The sequence below is a fragment of the Sabethes cyaneus genome, chromosome 3, assembly GCF_943734655.1.
Source record: "Sabethes cyaneus chromosome 3, idSabCyanKW18_F2, whole genome shotgun sequence".
Taxonomy (NCBI): Eukaryota; Metazoa; Arthropoda; class Insecta; order Diptera; family Culicidae; genus Sabethes; species Sabethes cyaneus.
In genome coordinates this window covers 165,981,328-166,000,635 of record NC_071355.1, presented here as the reverse complement: position 1 = coordinate 166,000,635, position 19,308 = coordinate 165,981,328, and the positions used below count along the sequence as shown (strand labels likewise).

The following is a 19,308-nucleotide window of genomic DNA, read 5'->3' as shown; positions in this document are numbered from 1 at the left end:
TGTAGCTTATGACCATTGTTCTATGTGCAGTGGGTGTTTTGTTTTGAAAGTTATTTCCCAATAAATTGTTAGACAAGCCATCTCACTGTCAATCATACTTGATCTTGCGTGAGAGTAAATTATATTTCACTGTGACCGTGAATCTCGTAATATGTATCATCAACAAATGTTTAGTTTATTCTTAAAAAATAACGCATGTATAACGAGTCTTACATCTAGAATAACAAAACATACCAGCACTATGAAATAGAAAACATTCGACACATTCTTCCTTGTATTTAATTTTAATAAAGCACTCTTCATAGTTGGTTGTCCACCTTTTTGAATATTATCAAAAATAACAAATCCATTTTTATAACTGCATTCCTGTCCTATGTCTCGTTTGATTAATTTAATCCAATAGAGATTTCCATGTCAGCAATAATGTGTGGTAATGGTAAGGGGCACTTATTGCAGTCTCAACATATTAGGTAGTGTACCATAAAAACCAAATGCAAAAATGGAATGTTTTGTTCGCAAGATTTAGAATAATATCGACAGATAGGATACAAAGCCTTATTTACTAGCAATTAAAGAATGATTTGATGTACATTCCATGTCATGTTAATTTTCTTACGTATTTTTACATTACTTCTAACTACGACCAGTTCCTCTCCTAGTCATTTATTTCGCGGCCGTTTTCTCGGTGGTTCAGTAAAAACATGGTCGTTATTGTTTTCGATATCTGACGTACTTGAACTTGGTATAGGATTCTTAACACCTGTCGAGTTTATGTTCATAAGACGCTTCGCTTGTTGAACTACTGTGGGATCACGCAACCAAGTACTACTCAAAATTTCGTTTATTGTAGGTCGGTCTTTTGGATTAACGGTTAAGATTTTTCGAATTAGACTTTTAGCATCAGGCGAAACTGACTTCCATGAAGAGTGCCGAAAAGCGAACTTGGCCTTTTTGATTTGATCTAGCGCCGGAGACCCATAGTCGTCAGAAAACGGAACTGTACCGCTGAGCATCGTGAACAGCACAACACCCAAACTCCATATGTCCACTTTCTGTGTATACGGATTTTTTTCCGCAGAAACAAACATCTCCGGTGCTAGATATATAAAAGTTCCGCATAAGGTTCGCATTATGGTATCCTTATGAACAAATTTGCTGACACCGAAATCCGTTACTTTCACCAAAGTCATCTCATCTTCGTTCGCCAGAAGAATATTGTCCGGTTTAAGGTCACGGTGCGTGATGCCTGAAAACAAACGCTATCAATTCTAAATTCTAAAAACTGGTTTTCCACGTGTATGTTTACGTGCATGTGTTGTTAACTATTCTATAAATCCTTGTGTCTACCTATATTACACTAGGTACATTCGCTTATTTGTACACAAATTATCAGGCTTCATGGCTCTAATAAGTGGTTAACGTTAAAGTCGAAACTGAAACGAAGGCGGTTGAAGCGTTGATCCTTGCCGCACTTTTTGCTACGTATCAACGACTCTGAGATTACTTGTCGCGACATGTTACCACTATGCCAGAGTCAAGTTACTGTTTGAAACGACGAAGCACATCGAGATAGTGACATTTTAGATATGGTTCAGATATAGTGGAACAAAACCCTAGCCCTTTGGGTTTGAGAGTATGGAATTGCTAAAGATATCGAATTCGACAAAAAGTATTTTCAATTACGGGCAAGGTTCGAGTTTAGTGAAAAAATCTGCCTCGGGTCAGCTTCGGGTTTAGAAAGTATAAAACTCGATTGACTAAGGTTTGAACGATTTTCTTATAAGATAATACAATGGGACGACTGATAAGATTTGTATCGAGTAAGTTTTAAAGAAATTACAGAACCGTAAGATAGTTTAGTCTTGTAATTAACTCTATCAAAACTGAATTAACGGAGAATGCCAATAAGTGAAAGAAAAGTGTTTGGAAAAACTATCTGAGCATTGCCAGCGGGTAGAATTTGTCCAAGCATCAACGACCGTAGAACGAGTTGACCATAATTCTGAGGAGGAAATGCGCCAGAAGGACATAGATTGTGACAACTATTCCGGGCTAATGACCTGCGCAAATTCTACAAGGAGAAAATCCGGCGAGCAATCAGGCAGCTAAACTGCCGAAAAGGACCGAGTACCGTGAACGTACCATATTCTGCGCAGTTAAGACATTTTTATGATTCTTCCGCTATTCTAAGTATTCTAGATTTAAATTAACAACGTGGATAGCAGCAACGTGTAGTGCTACGGTCCATCATATCTGGTAAAAAATATGAAAATATGGGAACTATAAGTCGACCAACAATTGAGTATATTTTTCGTTTTGTAAACTTATCCACGGTGCCTAATTCTGCGCACTTTCTTACCCATGTTCCTAATTCTGCGCGTGTTTGCTCCTAATTTTGCGCACCCAAAAAGTGAAAATAAATACTCCTGCCATGCTGTTTATGTCTTTATACGCTGAAAGCACACCAAAAAATCCGACATTAACCATTACCATAATTAAATCCATGATCCGGCCTCCTTGTGCTGTCTAGGTGGTAAAGGAATATTGTTATCATTTTGATTGCCTCATTTTAAATATTTTATTCTCGATAACGTGAAGGGTGAATTGATTTGGGGTTTCTGCATACTGAACATTACACTGTAAACTAATACTAAAAATTGTGTTTTCATTTAGAAACCACTTCCCCACTCTCTGACAGCTCCATGAGGTTGGACATTAAAAAACATAGAGCACATGGTTTCATGAATGGGGGCTCGTAGATCCGGACCCCGGACACAGCACAGGATTCCAATCAATGCAAGTTAAAGATTCTACTTGAATTTTCATGCCTATATACCTCAGACATTTGGGTGAGGTTGCGTATTCTTTCGCGATTTCTTCGTTGGAAACATTACTGCGCAGAATTTGGAACATGAATAAAAAATCTGTGCCTAAATCTGCGCATTATTGCATCGCATTTTTCTAAGGAAAGCAATGCATGCAATCACTCTTTTTGTCTAAAACATGATTAAAACTAATTGTTCTTTCTAATTATGCTGGCTAATTTGATCATTGCAAAGAATTTAGATCATAAATTTGTTTTTTTTTCTAGAAGGACAATCTTAGCGTTGGTGCTAACGACGATGTTTTCTGTCATATAAAATACTTTCAGTTTCACGTTAAATTATTTCGCTCTCAAATATTATGGCCCATTTGTGAATAATGGCGTAATTTTCAACAGACATTTATAAAAAATAACGCAATGATCATAGTTATGCACAATGTTAAAAAATACTTATATAAAGAAAAATGCGCAGAATTAGGAGCGGTCACGGTACCAGCGGAATTCTATAAATACGGCATTCCCTATAGCAAGAAAATTTGTAAGACAATACCCGGCAGGACTCATGGGCATCCGTGCCACTACGGATCGAATATTCATTCCGAAAAATTCTAACGTGCCCGTGTATCATATTTTCGTAAATTTCAAGGCTGCTTACGATACAGTCGAACGAATGGATCGCAACTGATCAAAACTACTCTAGAACCAGTGCGGGTTTCGGCGACACTCTCGAGTATCGTCGAATCGGGCCGAGGGTTGCCACCAACTGCATGCAATCACATCGTGCGCGATTTTGTCGTTATCAGTAGAATCTTAGTGACGATGAAAGCAGTCCACGCCAAACTAAAAGCGATGATCCTCTTCGGGCTTGAGACTGTAACTATGCTTATGGAACACATCATAGAAAAGAGAGCGGTGAGTGGCGCAGGTATATAAGCCACGAGCGAAGAGATTCAGATCATACGCACCTGGCGAAAGTTAGTGGGCCTACGGTCGGCCGGCTACGTATGAGGGCTCGCCTAGATCGAAGTCGACTTGCGAGCAGCCCAGGGCCGAGTGGAGTAAAGAGTGGTTGGAGTAGTTTTTAAGGTTCAAACACGAATCGCTGATTTATGGTATTTCAAAAGCAGTTTTTATGCTCAAAACAAAAGATATCTTCACGAAATTTTTTTATTGTGTTCTTTGCGTCTGTCAGAACACAATGATAAATTTTCGTGAACATATGTGCTGTTCTGAGCATAAAAATCGCATTTGAAATTCCAGAAATCGGCGATTCGTGTTTGAACCTTAATACAGCATAAGCCATCCCAGTTCTAAGCAGTGTAACAAAGAAGTAGTAATTTTAGAGGGAGAGAGCGAGAGAGAGAGAGAGAGAGAGATAGATAGATAGAGAGAGAGAGAGATAGAGAGAGAGAGAGAGAGAGAGAGAGAGAGAGAGAGAGAGAGAGAGAGAGAGAGAGAGAGAGAGAGAGAGAGAGAGAGAGATTAGTTAACGAACAACACACCATTTACAGTAACCTCATTCAGAACTTTAAAATAGGAACATGTCTCCCTGCTTGAGCTGGCTGCGTTTCAAATTGCGGAGAGAAAGAGATTTAGCGGGGACGGTTCAGCTTTTTTTTTTGAGATGGGATACACAGTTAGGTTAGCCAGCTACCCAATACTTAAACTTTTCGATGGCAGTTTCAATTTACTCCTCAGCAACATGAGACACATTTACACCCTGATTAGTGTGAAAAATACATCAGTTTATATCCTCTGAAGACACCACCCTTGTAGAAATACTCAATATTGCTATGGCTAACAATTTTAAAGGGCCGGTTTCATTAATAATACAAAGTTTTTTTTAACGAATCTGTGTATCGCAAACAGATTTATGCAAAATCTTCTCAAAGATTCTTTTTATAGCAGCCTGAACCACTGCGACCATTAGTTAGATCTATTGTGGTAATCTCAAAGATTAAGAATAATAATAACTGAGTACTCCCGCCGATTAGCGACTAAATTAATTAGACAATCACACAATAACAACTTTTATCATTTTTGTAGCGACTTATACTGATATTTTGTACTTTCTTATGAGGAAATAAATGTGTTTTTGTGAAGAACGGCATTTACTCCATTTACTCCCTCCTAAGAAAATACACAATAACACTTTTCTTATCATAATTTGAAAGTGATTGAATTTTTATTGCAGTTCATAGATCTAATTTGGTAAGACAAAAAGCTGTCTGACGATGTCTTCTCGGATAGGTGATTCAAGGTGATTGTTCTCAGCAATCATGAGTCTTGTGTCATTTATAAATACTGTATAAAACTTGCTTACCTTTTGCATGTAGATATCCGACCGCATAGCACATTTGTAAGAAAAACAGTTTTGCGATTTTGTCCGGTAAAAACTTGTTCCTCATAATTCTGGATAGTAAATCACCGCCCTTCATATATTCCAACACCATAAAGACAGAGTTGGGTGTGTCCACAATATCATGCATTTTGATCACACAGGGCTATTGAAGAAAAAAGTAGATAGTTTGCTATTGCAAGTTATTTTGTCTCCTATTTCAAGGCTACTTACATGCTGCAGACTTTTAATTATATTAACCTCGTTCATAACACGTTCGGGATCATTAAGCCTTGGTTTGCTACATTCATTTAGCAAATGCTTTTGAACGTGCTTCATAGCAAATGTTTGCAAGGTTTGGGCGTTGTGAACCAGATGCACAACGCCATATGCTCCGTTTCCCAGTTTTTTACCTACATAGTATGTATTGCGTATCTCCTTCGGGAATTCTCTAACGGTTTGCCCCAATACTTCATCTTTATATACAACAGCTTTATAACTAGGATGGGATAAGGAAATGACGTCATCGTGCTTGAGAATAAATTTGTTTCCTTTCCCAATCAGGGTACCATTTACGTATGTGCCATTTCGGGAATAATCCTGCGGACGGATAAAATGTCAAATAATTTACACTACTCATGTAAATATGACGACAAAACAAAGCGAATCATAGGTGCTACATTGCGATTTTGAAGCATGACCCTCTGTATTTCATTCGATAAACTTCGCAGCCTGTGGTAGGTATAGGACAATTACAGTACAGTATAAGCCTAGTGCTACAATCTTGTTGATTCTAACAGTTATCCCCAGTTAGGGGTACCCGGGGCAAGTTGAGCACCCGAGGCAAGATGGGCACCCCTCCATTTCACAGCTGCTAAAAAAAGCTTTTGGCTTAAAAATTTCCACAAACTTTTAAATTGTGCCGAAACGAAGTAGGGTATGGGAGGATATCTTCAGCGCATTAAGCGGTAGCCTGAACAATATTCAGGAATTGCGTTGAAACCATATTTATTCGAGACTAGATTTGTATACCAGTTGATAGAATAATATTTACTGAATTTACTACTACAGCCCGGACTCGATTATCCGGGTGTTCATTTTTATTTTCAGCCCGGATAATCGAATCATTATTTTTGGAACAAAATTTTTTTGGTATGTCCAGTATTTTGACTTTTAGATATCATAAATGTTTTATTTATTATTGATCCATCTTCCCAAAAGTCAGAAAATTCCTTTCTAACGGTTTTTTCCACTGATGATTTTTTTTATACAAAATTATTTTTTGTGTGTCATGATTTTCAATATTTAGGTATTATAGATGATTTTTTTATTATTGATCAATCTTCCCTAAAGTCATAAGATACCTTTTTTGCAATTTTTTATTAATGATTACGATGATGATGATGATGATGATGATGATTTTTAAGTAAAAAAAAAATTGATTTCACTATCACAGGATTTATTTTTGTTTTGTTCGCCGATAAAAGGGATATAAGAAAGGAATTTTGTAGCTTTAGGCAGGTGAATCAATACTTGTCAAGTAAGAATCATCATGTAGCATGAAAACTATAACAATAAGGTTTAAAATAAATCATCGAAAAAAAAATAATTTTTTTCACCCGGATAATCGAGTCTAAAAACCCGGATAATCGAATCCCCGGATAATCGAATCCCCGGCTAACCGAATCCCCGGATAATCGAGTCCGGCCTGTACTACTACTGCTACTGCTTCTACTACTAAAGAGCATATTCAGCAAAAAACGAGAGAAAGGGATAATCCATCACATCCTAGAAATTAAAAATGTAAGTATGGAGTGACCCTCTTGGAGCTTTGGCATTCAAGCTAGCAAAATTTAAAAATAATCCCATTCATTCAATAACAATGCAACGGTTTGCAAATAGAACAGGCTCAGCAAATTTCATAAGCAGCCATGCAACTTTAGTCCCAATCCTTTAACAAACTTCAATCCCTAAAGCCCGAGACTTAAAAGTGACTGTTGGTAAACTACTCGAGTTGCTTAAAAATATCCCACCACTGGCTTTTTTACTAACACGACGCTTTTGGAACTTATGTTTGGTAATTAAGGTTTTTCTAAAAACAAGAAATGTAACTTTAAGCAAATAATTCACTAATCAAACAGGTGCCCATCTTGCCCCGTGGGAGTGCTCGTCTTACCCCGGTATGTTTCAGACGGCATTCATGCATAAAATTATGCATTGTCATTTTCCAAATTGTTGAATACTTCACAAATACATAAAATCGCGGTATCCAACCGGTTTACATATCTTTGGGTAACTTTTGCAGCCACTTTCGTTCAAGGTTGTTTAGGAATCCAAAAACAATTTGTTACATTCATATGCATAGTACTATTCCGCCAATTCAATTTAATGACGCCTTGTTATAGTACACTTGCCTACAGTAGGCAATTTAACTTTTTGTTTGAAAAAATGAACATGCATATTTGTTTTGTAATACACTAGACTGTCTTGTTACGCTTATTCATTTTACGTTATTTTTTTTTAGTTTCTTCGCAGCGCAGTTGTTTCAATTTGACGAATAAAAATCTTGAAACTTAAAAAGAAATTCAAAAAAATGCTATTATACTAACAAATGTGTGATATTATACGTAGCATTTGCATAGATACCATAAATTTATTTTGTCGTCGTGTCGTACGGGTTTTGAGAATTCATTGAAATGTTCAGTTATATACGACTCACCGTGATGTACGTAGGACTTTGTAAATCAGCAATATTTTTAGAAATTATAAAATGAATTTGCGAAATTCCATTTAAAAGTTTTAATGGCAGGTGTTCTGCATTAATGCATAAATCGTTTGATGGATTTCGTCCGGCTTTAAATTCTTCATTGCGCAAATCTGTAAGATAGAAACATATCGTTGTAATAGAGGCTAAACAATTTTTAAATATTGTGCGGTTCATGACTCAATGTATTTGATATATTTAATATATCCTAGCAAGACTGCCAGGTATGTAATAGGAAATAACAAGCGATTGCACTCTTGTTTTCATTAGCGGTGCAACTTTTTCGAATCTTTGTTTGACGCTGATTTCCGTCCTCACGATCACTTTCATTTTCACCCGTTATTCTTCGGTTATGGCTGTTCCAGATACCCAAAATCACCAATCAGAATTTAAATTTCAGCCGGTGAACGTGAAAGTGTCGTGACCGCGTGACTGAGCTTTTCATACATTGAAGTTTTGATCAAATCATGTACCGTAGATTCTCAGATTATTACTGTCTATAAGCGGAAGCGCTTTTTTAGTACCAAGGGTAGTGATCGTGAGGTTTTTTGCGTACAGCCGGCCCCAGATAACCTTTTCCATAGGCTGACTTTCTATTTGGCTCCATATTCCGCTTTGTTGTGTTTGCGTTTGTGTAGTCGGCATTTGGGACATTTTTCAGCTTATCCGATGACAAATTTTTGAGACAAACAACAATCTTGTTGTAAATATACTCGCTTGCACTTTGAAATTTAACAAAAAAAACACACTATTCGTTCATTACACTGCCAAACAAAAATCAAACTACATAAGTGTCGTGAATAAATTCTAAGGCACTTGCACAACAAAAACTATCCAATAACACCGAGAACAGTAAAATAAGCCCATGCATTAAGCTTAACCTGTATTCTAACGATAAAACACCATTGAAGGACTTTTTGAATCGTTAATTCCTGAGCTGTGATTCTTCATGTGCAATTGTTTTGTATCGAAAACCGTTTTAGCAGCGGGAAGTTTTAGTCACTATATTTATAGTCTGGCGGACACAAAAATGGGATGCAATTTATAAGCTGCAGGGCAAAGTAGCAGTTTGACCTCATCATCTGCAGAAATAGTCTACAGTATCGCCCCGCTAATCTGACACCAAATAATCCGACGAAAGCCCGGATCTCACTAATTGGAAAAATTCGAATTAAAAAGCATCCCGAAAAAACCACATTCAATTTTGTAGTAGAAACAATGCAGCTACAACAGTTTTTATTGTGAACATTGAAACTTATGGTAAATTTATTGTAAGTGCCTCAAATTCAAATTTTATTCATATTTTTGTATCTTATTTAATGCTATAGAATTTACCATACTTCATCACGAATTTACTTCCTTTTTTAATTATATTTTGTTTTTTTTTCTCCTCAAAAAATTACCATAAAAGAACGATAACTTTTACTGTAAAAACCCCTTTGACACTCTGTCAAATCTCGACGGACAGGATCAGTACGCCCTCTACGGATGACGGTGGTAACTTTTAAGCTGTATATGTGCCATTACTCTACTTAGCATCACAACCATGCTGACATCACTGACGAACTGACAGGACACAATAGAAGAAAATCCTTTAAAAACCATCGTCCTAATACATATTTTACTTGCATCACACTAGCGCCCTCTGTTATGTGGCGGAGCAGCTTGCATTTGCAGGGTTTTATTCTGTAGGGTTTTTACATTTGTATGGTTTTATACTGAAAACTCGAAGCAACTGCCGTTTTCATTTTTGAGGTGTAGCTACACCGTTTGGTGCTACCACTTTTTGCTGGATAAACGTACGCTCCCGGTGCAGCAGCAGTGATATGGTATGGGTGTGTTGGTGTTTTCGTATCTGCACTCCCTTTTTTTCTTGTGTAGCTAGTGCAGAAAATGTCGAAAAAGTGTAGCAATAGTGTAGCACAAAAATCGAAAACAAACAGTTTTGGTGTAAAAAAAGCTACACCGGTGTAGCTACACCGCAAAAACGAAAACGACATAAGTGTGTGGCTGTTAAGATTCAGGTAAAATTTTACCGATATCGGTACGCTGAGAAAACTTTTTGTACAGTTTCTATGTGTCCCACACATAGATTTTTGCAATGTGCCCGGTAAATGATCTTTACGTGCCAAACAGTTATCATTTATGTGCAAGCGAAAAATTAACACATACTATTCATATGCGTATAGTTTTTATGTGTATAATTGCACATACTATTCATACGCGTATAATTTTTATGTGCATTTCTGGGAGAATTGTGTTTATATGCGGCTCATGATAATCATATGGGATTTCATATGGAAATTTACTATTAGTTATGTGCAGAATATTTTGAGGGTACTTTTTTAGTGTGTAGTTAGAAATTTCTTAACTCAAAAATTCGATATAGATCAAATGCCTTTTGGTTAGAGCCTGGCCCAATTAGCAAACTAGCGAACCGCCAAATTAACGAACCCTCAATTAGCAAATCATTGCTGTATTCATGAACTTATGTGAACTTGCTGTAAAACATGAACTCGCTTAATCTGTACCTAGGACAGGACGTGACATGTTGTATCGCAAAAGAGCCAATTTGCTGTCAAAAAAAGCCAGCTTCCAATTCACACCAATACCGTCCCTTCATCAATTGTAGAATCATCGTTTCAAAAAAATATTAATATATGCCTGATCGCATTTCAAGGTCATGACTAAAATCACGAGTTTGGTCAATTTCATAGGAACGGAGCCTTTCTCCTAAGACCCGCGCTGAGAAACGCGGACTAACACGCTTTCGGACGAACAACGTCACACGCAGTACCTTGCAAGTCGTAAGGGCTATGCAGGCCCTCCTAAAAGTCGTCGTCCTAAAAGTAAAAACAAGTTAGATTAAAACTTCTCGGTCGGTGGTTTCTACAGTAGGTGGAGGGAGAGGCACAATTTGTGTCTAAAAATAGCCCAACCCATGTCGCTACGGTTAATAAGGGGGGTTGTGCAGACTTCTTTTGTCCAGCGCCTCTATGGTTCAAAGGTACAAGGGGACCAGCGAGCCACACGCCCTGGCAGGTGTTGTGGGATCAAATCCGGTTATAATCTCTGATTATAGCTTGGTTCGACCCATGCACCTTCCAGCATTGGACAAAAGATAGAAGTCACAACGACAACTTGTTAAGCGTAGCTACCTATTACCCCCCCCCCCCCTTACTTTCCACTCTTTCCCTCTATTCCCAAAAAATTCTTCTTCATTACTTTCCCATACCATCCCTTCATCAATTGTAGAATCATCGTTTCAAAAAAATATTAATATAGCACTCGTTCGCTAATTGCACGAATGAGGCGATGCGATTAGCGAATTTCGTTTTTTAATTGCACGATGGTTGCCAATATTTATTGTGAAACGTGATGCGTTATCACTGTAAAGAACTCTTCACATGCATTCACACGTACGCTAAATTTTGGGAAAAACATTTAAATTTTTACAAACGAACTAAAAGCCTAATAAAAATGTGTTCAATTAATCAAAGTTTAGCCAAATTTGCTTGAATTTCTTTGTAATGTATTTACGTAATGCAGAGATAGAGAGTTTGCATTCGGCAACGCTGCATTTTTATTTATAGCAACCACCTGGGAAACCACGCGTAGTTTGACAGATAACTGCTTTTTAGTTGCACGATCGTGCAGTTAGCGGACGTGCAATTAAAAGACGGTGCGATTAGAGGACGTGCAATTAGCGCACGAGTGCTGTATATGCCTGTCCGCATTTCAAGGTCATGACTAAAGTCACGAGTTTGGTCAAAAGCATGGTTGTTTAACGTGTTTTCCATACACACTTAATAAAAAACACCGAATTCGGTAAAATTCTACCGAAATCTAAACAGCTGAACGTTCGGTAAAAATTTCGATGGTGCCAATCGACGTTTACAGATCATTAGTAATGTTTGGTGCAATAAAAAATTTTACCGAACGTTCAGCTGTTTAGATTTCGGTAAATTTTACCGAATCGTTTAAGTGTGTATGAAATATTTCATTTCACGTTAAATTGAACGGAAACACTTTTGATACCCGAATAATTGACATATGAAACAAGATTATCAATACAGCCAGAATTCGTTAATTGGGCCACGATTGCACTCCAGCTGATTCGCTAATTGGGCCGACTGACAGTTGTTAGAAATTTCTAAACTCGAAAATTCCATACAATTTTGACATTCAAGTTGTCAGATAGCCCAATTAGCGAACACCCAATTAACGAACCGCCCAATTAACGAACCACCAATTAACGAAACTTTGCTGTATTTGCACGTTGAAATTCATGTGTAAGATCTTTTGGTACGACGTGGCTATTTTTATCAGTGTACTGTGAGTATTTCTAATTATAACAGCCATTAACAACCCTGACGGAGCTTTGACAGTAAACGTCAATTATTCTCATTTTGATGTTGTTCTTGCTTCTCGCGTTTCACTTTTCCTTGGTGTGCCTATTTGGGGATTTCCTCGACGAGAAATTTTTTTGCGATTTTTTGCACTGTGAAAGTTAAATTAATTGTTATCTTTGCAAAAATTAAACAATAGGAATAAAATTAAATTGATAGCGTAGCGTAGTTTACAACGGAGGCCAACAAAATGTCTATCAAAGGGCAGGACACCGTCGACAGCTGGGAAGAAATCGACGAAGATCGAGTAAGTAGGAGAACAGCGTAATCACTGCGCTGTCAACCAAGAATCCATTAGGATCAAGGGACCAGCAAATTATGTTTCACGTAAAACTATACTTTTGCTTATTTTATAAAACTGTTTAAAAAAACATCGGAGCGGTTTGACACATTTCGAAGTGCGACCTTGCTCTGCGTGAATTTTTTATTTAACTAAAATGCTGTTACTAATTGGTACGTTGGTACAGTTACAGCATACTTCCAGCAAATGCACGCTATCAATAAATACAAATTGGTTCCAGAACATTGATTTAACTTGATTTTAATGAATTACAAACTGATATCTAAATGCATATTTATTTACAGCTGGCTTCTCGGTTGAACAAATTATCAAGTGAAGATTCCGTGCAGGCAGGTGCTACATCAAGAAATGTTGGTGCTGGTGGCTGCGCAAAACCAGGATCGTCCACAAACAGCTTATCTGGAATACTAGATGAAGAACTTCGCCCGCGAATGATTTTGCAAAGACCCCAGATGCAAATATTAAAGCGGCCACAATCCAATGTGCAGGAGGAAAATGCAACCAGTGACTCTAAGCCTAAAGCTCAGATTAAATCGCTGGATCAAAGAAAACAGGAGTACGCAAAAGCACGTTTGCGAATTCTTGGTTCAGCTCACGATGAAGAAGAGCAGCAACAAAAGCAGCTGGTAGAAGTGTGAGTAATCAGTACAACAGATAACAGGGGTTTAAGGGATAAATCATACACCTAAATATTAATCAATTTTTATTTATTTATATAGTGTCTTTCATATTAATAAGCTCATACAATAAGATCTTTCATATTAACAAATCTTAACCCTCTAACGGGTAAGGCCGTGTGTAAAATGTGTTCAGAACAAATTTCTTGACATTTCGATATTATTATCACAATATTTTAACCATGCATTCAAAAGTTATCGTCTTTCAAAAACAAAAATTCAGGAAAATTCCGAATAAAATTATTGCGCGAAAAGGGAATTTTACTTTAAAAAAAAAGGACATCTAGAACAAAATGATTGACCTCAAAATTTTCAAAAATGTATAGTTTTCATGCTTTATTTAAATTTTGTAATATATCTGAATTCAAAAAATTTCACAATAAAGCGTTAGACATGGGGAAATACAAAGAGAAATTAGACTTTTTTGACCTGGCGCTCCTCCAGACAATTATTTTTGCACGAAAATCAACACTTGAGCTTCTTTTCAATGCACTTCCATGGAAAAATAGTCATTAGCTTGATTGCATCATTTTTACGCTGTTGCCCGTTAGAGGGTTATGCCGTTCCAAAAATTAGAGCAGGTCAAAAAAAATTCAGAGCGTAATTTTTTGGGCGGGAAAATTATATTTTGCTCTCGGAACTTAACGTGCTGTTTTTTATTCACTACTGTTTAACTGACTCACTGCGAATATTCGTATTATTGAAATAAAACGTAACCATACGTTTTATTCGTTTATAACGCATATGCAGTTAATATCGATAACAAACGATTTTTTATAAGTTGTGCTTTTGTTATTGCATTTAATTTGTAAAAAGTTGCATAAATAACAATTCAGTTTCACAATACAATTATTGCGTATTACTGGCACATGAAATATAACGTTTAAGTACGTTATTTTTAGTGATCAAAATTAACGACATTTTCGATACAAGGGCGATATTTTTCGAAACCTATCGAACCAACACGATCCCGCGAATACAACGCATTTCGCAGTGAGTCAGGTAACATAGTAGACATCGCACCTTTGCAGCCAGCTGTTAGAGTACAGGACAGTTCTGGGCTAATGTTGTTATTCTATTCACTTTTTATTAGGCACAAATTTTTGGAATCAATTAGGAATACAGGTCATTTTTGGCTTCACTCTGGCGTCATAAGGGTTGCTAGTCTGTGACTGTATTGATGGTTGGTGTGCTTCGCGAAACGATTTCGCTATGAAAAAAAAATCCCGCTGAATACGCGGCGAAGTGTGTGTAAGACAAATGTCGGCAATCTCTATTGTGAAGTAAAGCAGAATTTGATTTCAATGTTTTCTCGACGTACTCTTTGTTTATGGCGATATCAAGCAAAAAACGTGCAGAGATAATTAAAATGTAATTTTTGAGCCTCTTATAAAAGAAACTATCTTTTCAATTGTACCGATAACAGTTGTAGCTTTAAACGAAAAAATCTTACTCGTGCAGAAATAGCCGAGCAATCCCGGTAGTAGCATGGGCATTATAATATTATTTCCTATTCCATAATAGCGTTATTACACAATTTTTATCAAACTTTGTTATTTTCAGACCTAAAAAAAGCACAAATACGAATGGCTATCGAATAAATAACAACATCTCTTGTAATAACATCGGTGGACCTACGAGATCCGATCGACCGCCAAACCCGTTCCGACCTGCATCAGGAAACTTCCATATGCCACTGCATGCCGGGCCATACTATCCGACTTCTTCTGCTAATCGGTGCCATCCTCCTGAGCCACCTAGTAATCATCACTATTACCAGCATCAAGGGCCACCTCCACAGCCTGGTGGATATGGTTTTCCACACCATCACCAGCAACTACAACAGCAAGCTCATCAGCACCAGAAGCAATTGATGCCATTTGTTAGCATGTCCCCTCAATCCTCTACTGCGGCAAATAGCTATCATCAACATATACCTGGATACAATGCGCTTGGGGGAGTCAGTAGCAATAACAATGTTTTGAGAATGCCAGCTGGGCCTGACGGTTCTCATGGGTTTACTATGCGACGGTAGCTAGGTTACTAGAATGGGATGATTATAAATAAAATATACCTTTACTGCGGACTTTGCTTCAAGTCATCTTTTATTATTGTTTATTAAATTTTGTTGTATAAAAATATCTTGCGTAACTATTCGTGCAAACAAAACGTATTCGGGTGCGGGTAATTCGTAATAAACCTCCGAAAAAAGCGTCAGCATACATATTCATTTTTAGATTTTTACACCATGTCATCCTGCGTACAATACTTTAAAATGGTTGAATTCGTTTCATTGAACATTTGTGAAGAAAATTTATTTTATGATATTTCTAAACTATTTGATTAAGATGCAAGTAAACACAACATTACGGACTGTACCACATTTGAAGTTTTTTTTTTTTTTGAAATGGCAAAAGATATAACGAAAACTGAGCTAGTATTTTGTTAATTCCGAATGTGTGCTACTTATTTGATCTACTCAACTTCGAAAAAATAGGTGCACATTCTGCATTTCGCCGCATCTTAATTTCGTTCTACTTATTTCGAACAATTTATTTTGCTCATTTGATTTCGCTGGAGGAATGGAGAATATCAACTACTTTCGTTCGACAAACCGATCCGTCGGAATACAGAATATGACTGATGATATCGAACTAAACTGGAAGTCGTTTTAGTTTCACACAGTGATTAAAACGATGAACACATGTTTCTGCAGTTCTTTCTCATCTTACGTGCACTCGGTCAAGCAAAAACTATTACTATCATCGTACAATCGCATTTCTTTTAAACTGTTTAAACGTAATTTACAATAATTGTAAATTACGTTTAAACAGTTATTTTAGCAGCACTATTTTTTGAGGAATATTTACACGATTTGAATCACATTTTTCATCATCCTAAAGTGGTATTTAGAATACTATAGGCCATCAATTTTTTTTAAATTGAGAGCAGCTAGGTAACTCTGGCCAGCCAAGTTATTTAAAAATTGCATTATACTTATAATTACTGTGAGGCTAATTAGGATGATTTTTTTATCTATTGTCAAAAAAAATTTGACAATATTATCTATTAATGAAAGAAACGAACGCACAGAATCACGAAAGTCTTCTTATAAAAACATGCAATGTGACGTTAAAATAAAAAATACTGTAAAAAGTTGCGTTGATGTATAACTCTCTCTGAAGCATATAGAAGTAAAGCTGCCAGAGTAGTTCAGGCGAATCGACTTCCGAATTGATCTTACCGGCAAAGATAGTTTGTGCAATGAATCTTATCTGTTCTAGAGTATGGTATGGACACCATACCACACTACTAAACTCAAGAACTGCGCGGACTATAGAGAGCCATACAATACCCGTAAGCACAGCGGGTCGTGGTCAAGTGTAAATTCTCAAGCCTGTGTCCAGCAATTGAATAAGCAAACATAATCGATTTCTGTCTGCGATGAAAGGTTATCACATTGCGTTACTTGATGCTAAGTGCAAAAAAATGCTGGTAGCACCAACTCTGCATACGATCAACACATAGTTGCAAGTTGTCACAATCATTAGTACTGTTGATAATGTTATTTATTTTGATGTCGTCGGCAGCATCCTGATGGCTGTATAACAGAAAGTTCGTTGATAAATAGCGAGAACAAAAGAGGTCCGAGATTACTCGCCTGGGGGACGCCTGAAAGATTCGTCAACACTTCAGAGCAACAAAGTGATCAACTTATCAAGTAGGATCTGAACCAGGCGATTAAGGATATGTAGACGCCAAGTTTCTCTAATTTGCCTAACAGAATTTCATCATCCACTCGATCAAATGCTGCCGTGAGATCAGTCAGCATTGATTTGAACACCGTTGTCCATTGAGTAAACGCATAGTGCTGCAAATGCGGTCATAAATTTGCTCTCTTGAAGTGACCTGGACGAAAGTCAAAGGCATTACTTGAACAAATTTATAAAGTGTTGGACGGCTGAATAATGCGTACCGTCGGTGTCTCGTGCACCTGTAGGCATAAAATAGACCCTACAGTGGTTCATAACCTCTTATTCAGCAACTCCTATCCCTACCTCCTCGTGATAATAGCCGGTATACGAGCAACTTTGATGGAGGTCAGTTAACCAACCCCGGTGGAAGCCAAGGTCGTATGCCGACAGGAAAGGAGGGCCCTTTCGAGCTTCGTTGGCCCTTCGGCGAAACAGGGGTTGGTGTAGCAGGCTTTGCAAGCCGTCACCACGAAAAATACTAAAGCACGGAACAAAGAACAAATATATTCTTACTGGAACAATCGGAATAGACCCACGCGACGAAAAAGGACTATGGATTGCAAACTCGGGACGAGGAATTGCGGATCTCTCAACTTCCAAGGGAGCACTCGAGTGCTCTCCGACCTATTGAAGAACCGCAAGTTCGACGAGCTGCAGGAGGTGTGCTGGAAGAGCTCAACGGACGTACGTTCAGAGATGGACATACGATCTACCAGAGCTACGGCAACACACACGAGCTGGGTACAGCTTTCATAGTAACGGGCGAGATGCGGAAACGGGTGATTGGGTGGTGGCCAATCAATCCTCGAATGTGCAGGTTGAGAATCAAGGGCCGATTCTTCAAAATAAGCATCATCGACGTGCACAGTCCTCACCTCAGAAGTACCGATGACAAGGATGAACTCTACGCGCTGTTGGAGAGTGAATACGACCGCTACCCAAAACATGATATCAAGATCGTTATCGGGGATTGCAAAGCTCAGGTCGGCCAGGAGAAGGAATACAAACCGATGATTGGAAGGTTCAGCGCACACCAGCGGAGCAATGAAATGGGCTTAAGACTTATTGACTTTCCCGCCTCTAAGAACATGGCCGTACGTAGTACCTTTTTCCAGTACAGAATCCATCACAAGTACACCTGGAGGTCACCAAATCAAACAGAATCACAGATTGACCACGTTTTGATCGACAGTCGGCACTTCTCAGACATTATCGACGTCAGATCCTATCGAAGCGCTAACGTTGATTCGGATCACTGCCTAGTGATGGTTAAGATGCGCCCAAGACTTGCCGTTGTGAACAACATTCGGTACCGACGCCAGCCTCGGTTAGATCTCGCGCGGCCGAAGCAGCCAGATGTCGCCGCAAACTACGCGTATTCACTCGAAGCTGCGCTGCCTGGAAGAGGACGAGCTGGACGAAGCCCCTCTCGAGGACTGTTGGAACAATATCAAAACCGCCATCAGCAGTGTAGTGGAGAGCTCCATCGGGCATGTGGCCCGGAATATGCGGAACGATTCGTTTGACGTAAATGTAGGAGGGTGATGGATGAGGAGAACGCAGCACGGGCGGCCAAGATGCGCAGTGCCACACGTTAGAACGTGGAAAGACACAAACAGAAGAATATGCAGCGAAACCAAATCTTTCGAGAGAAAAGGCGTTACCTGGAAGAGCAAGAATATGCAGAGTTGGAGCGGCTGCATCGTTCTCAGGAAACGCGAAAGTTCTACCCGAAACTGAACTCAATCCCGCAAAGGCTTTGTGCCGCGAGCCGAAATATGTCGGGATAAGACTGGCAGTATTCTGTCGAACGATCGTGAGGTGACCGATAGATGGAAGCAGCACTTCGACGAACACCTGAATGACGCCCAGGCGGAGAACCATAGCGGCGGGGAATGCGATTTCGACGGTGCAACAAACGGGGAAGAGGTCCCAGCCCCAATGATAGCCGAAGTTAAGGAGGTCATCATGCAGCTAAACAACAACAAGTCAGTTGGAAAAGATGGCATCGGAGCGGGGCTTATTAAAATGGGACTAGAAAAGTTGGTCGTTTGTATGCACCGGTTAATTGTTAGAATTCAGGATACGGAACAGCTACCGGAGGAGTGGAAAGATGGGGTTATCTGCCCGATCTATCAAAAAGGAGACAAGTTGGACTGTGAGAACTATCGAGCGATCACCGTTCTCAATGCCGCCTATAAAGTGCTATCCCAAATCATTTTCCGCCGACTATAACCAAC

At 38.5% G+C, this 19,308-nt stretch overlaps 2 protein-coding genes across 2 annotated transcripts; one reads left to right on the top strand and one right to left on the bottom strand.

Annotated features, from left to right (window-relative positions):
- Nucleotides 1–265: 265 nt before the first annotated feature.
- On the bottom strand, nucleotides 266–8,772 carry LOC128743076 (ovarian-specific serine/threonine-protein kinase Lok). Its single transcript, XM_053839594.1, has 5 exons — nucleotides 8,451–8,772; nucleotides 7,882–8,039; nucleotides 5,397–5,762; nucleotides 5,148–5,328; nucleotides 266–1,246 (listed from the first exon to the last, which is right to left on the bottom strand). The coding sequence occupies exons 1-5, from the start codon at nucleotides 8,578–8,580 to the stop codon at nucleotides 660–662; spliced, it is 1,422 nt and encodes a 473-aa protein (XP_053695569.1). The 5' UTR covers nucleotides 8,581–8,772; the 3' UTR covers nucleotides 266–659.
- A 3,625-nt stretch (nucleotides 8,773–12,397) lies between these two features.
- Nucleotides 12,398–15,681, top strand: LOC128743214 (ell-associated factor Eaf). Its single transcript, XM_053839744.1, has 3 exons — nucleotides 12,398–12,582; nucleotides 12,921–13,270; nucleotides 14,877–15,681. The coding sequence occupies exons 1-3, from the start codon at nucleotides 12,526–12,528 to the stop codon at nucleotides 15,346–15,348; spliced, it is 879 nt and encodes a 292-aa protein (XP_053695719.1). The 5' UTR covers nucleotides 12,398–12,525; the 3' UTR covers nucleotides 15,349–15,681.
- Nucleotides 15,682–19,308: the final 3,627 nt, after the last annotated feature.

What these genes read in the sequence shown, in the direction of transcription:
- LOC128743076 (XM_053839594.1), bottom strand. Translation starts at nt 8,580, where the DNA reads ATGTCCCAAATGCCGACTACACAAACGCAAACACAACAAAGCGGAATA. An exon ending in AAAGTCCTACGTACATCACG is followed by an intron (nt 5,763 to 7,881) that starts GTGAGTCGTATA and finishes ATCCGTCCGCAG; the next exon opens with GATTATTCCCGAAATGGCAC. An exon ending in TAATTAAAAGTCTGCAGCAT is followed by an intron (nt 5,329 to 5,396) that starts GTAAGTAGCCTT and finishes TTTCTTCAATAG; the next exon opens with CCCTGTGTGATCAAAATGCA.
- LOC128743214 (XM_053839744.1), top strand. Translation starts at nt 12,526, where the DNA reads ATGTCTATCAAAGGGCAGGACACCGTCGACAGCTGGGAAGAAATCGAC. An exon ending in AAGAAATCGACGAAGATCGA is followed by an intron (nt 12,583 to 12,920) that starts GTAAGTAGGAGA and finishes ATTTATTTACAG; the next exon opens with CTGGCTTCTCGGTTGAACAA. An exon ending in CAAAAGCAGCTGGTAGAAGT is followed by an intron (nt 13,271 to 14,876) that starts GTGAGTAATCAG and finishes TGTTATTTTCAG; the next exon opens with ACCTAAAAAAAGCACAAATA.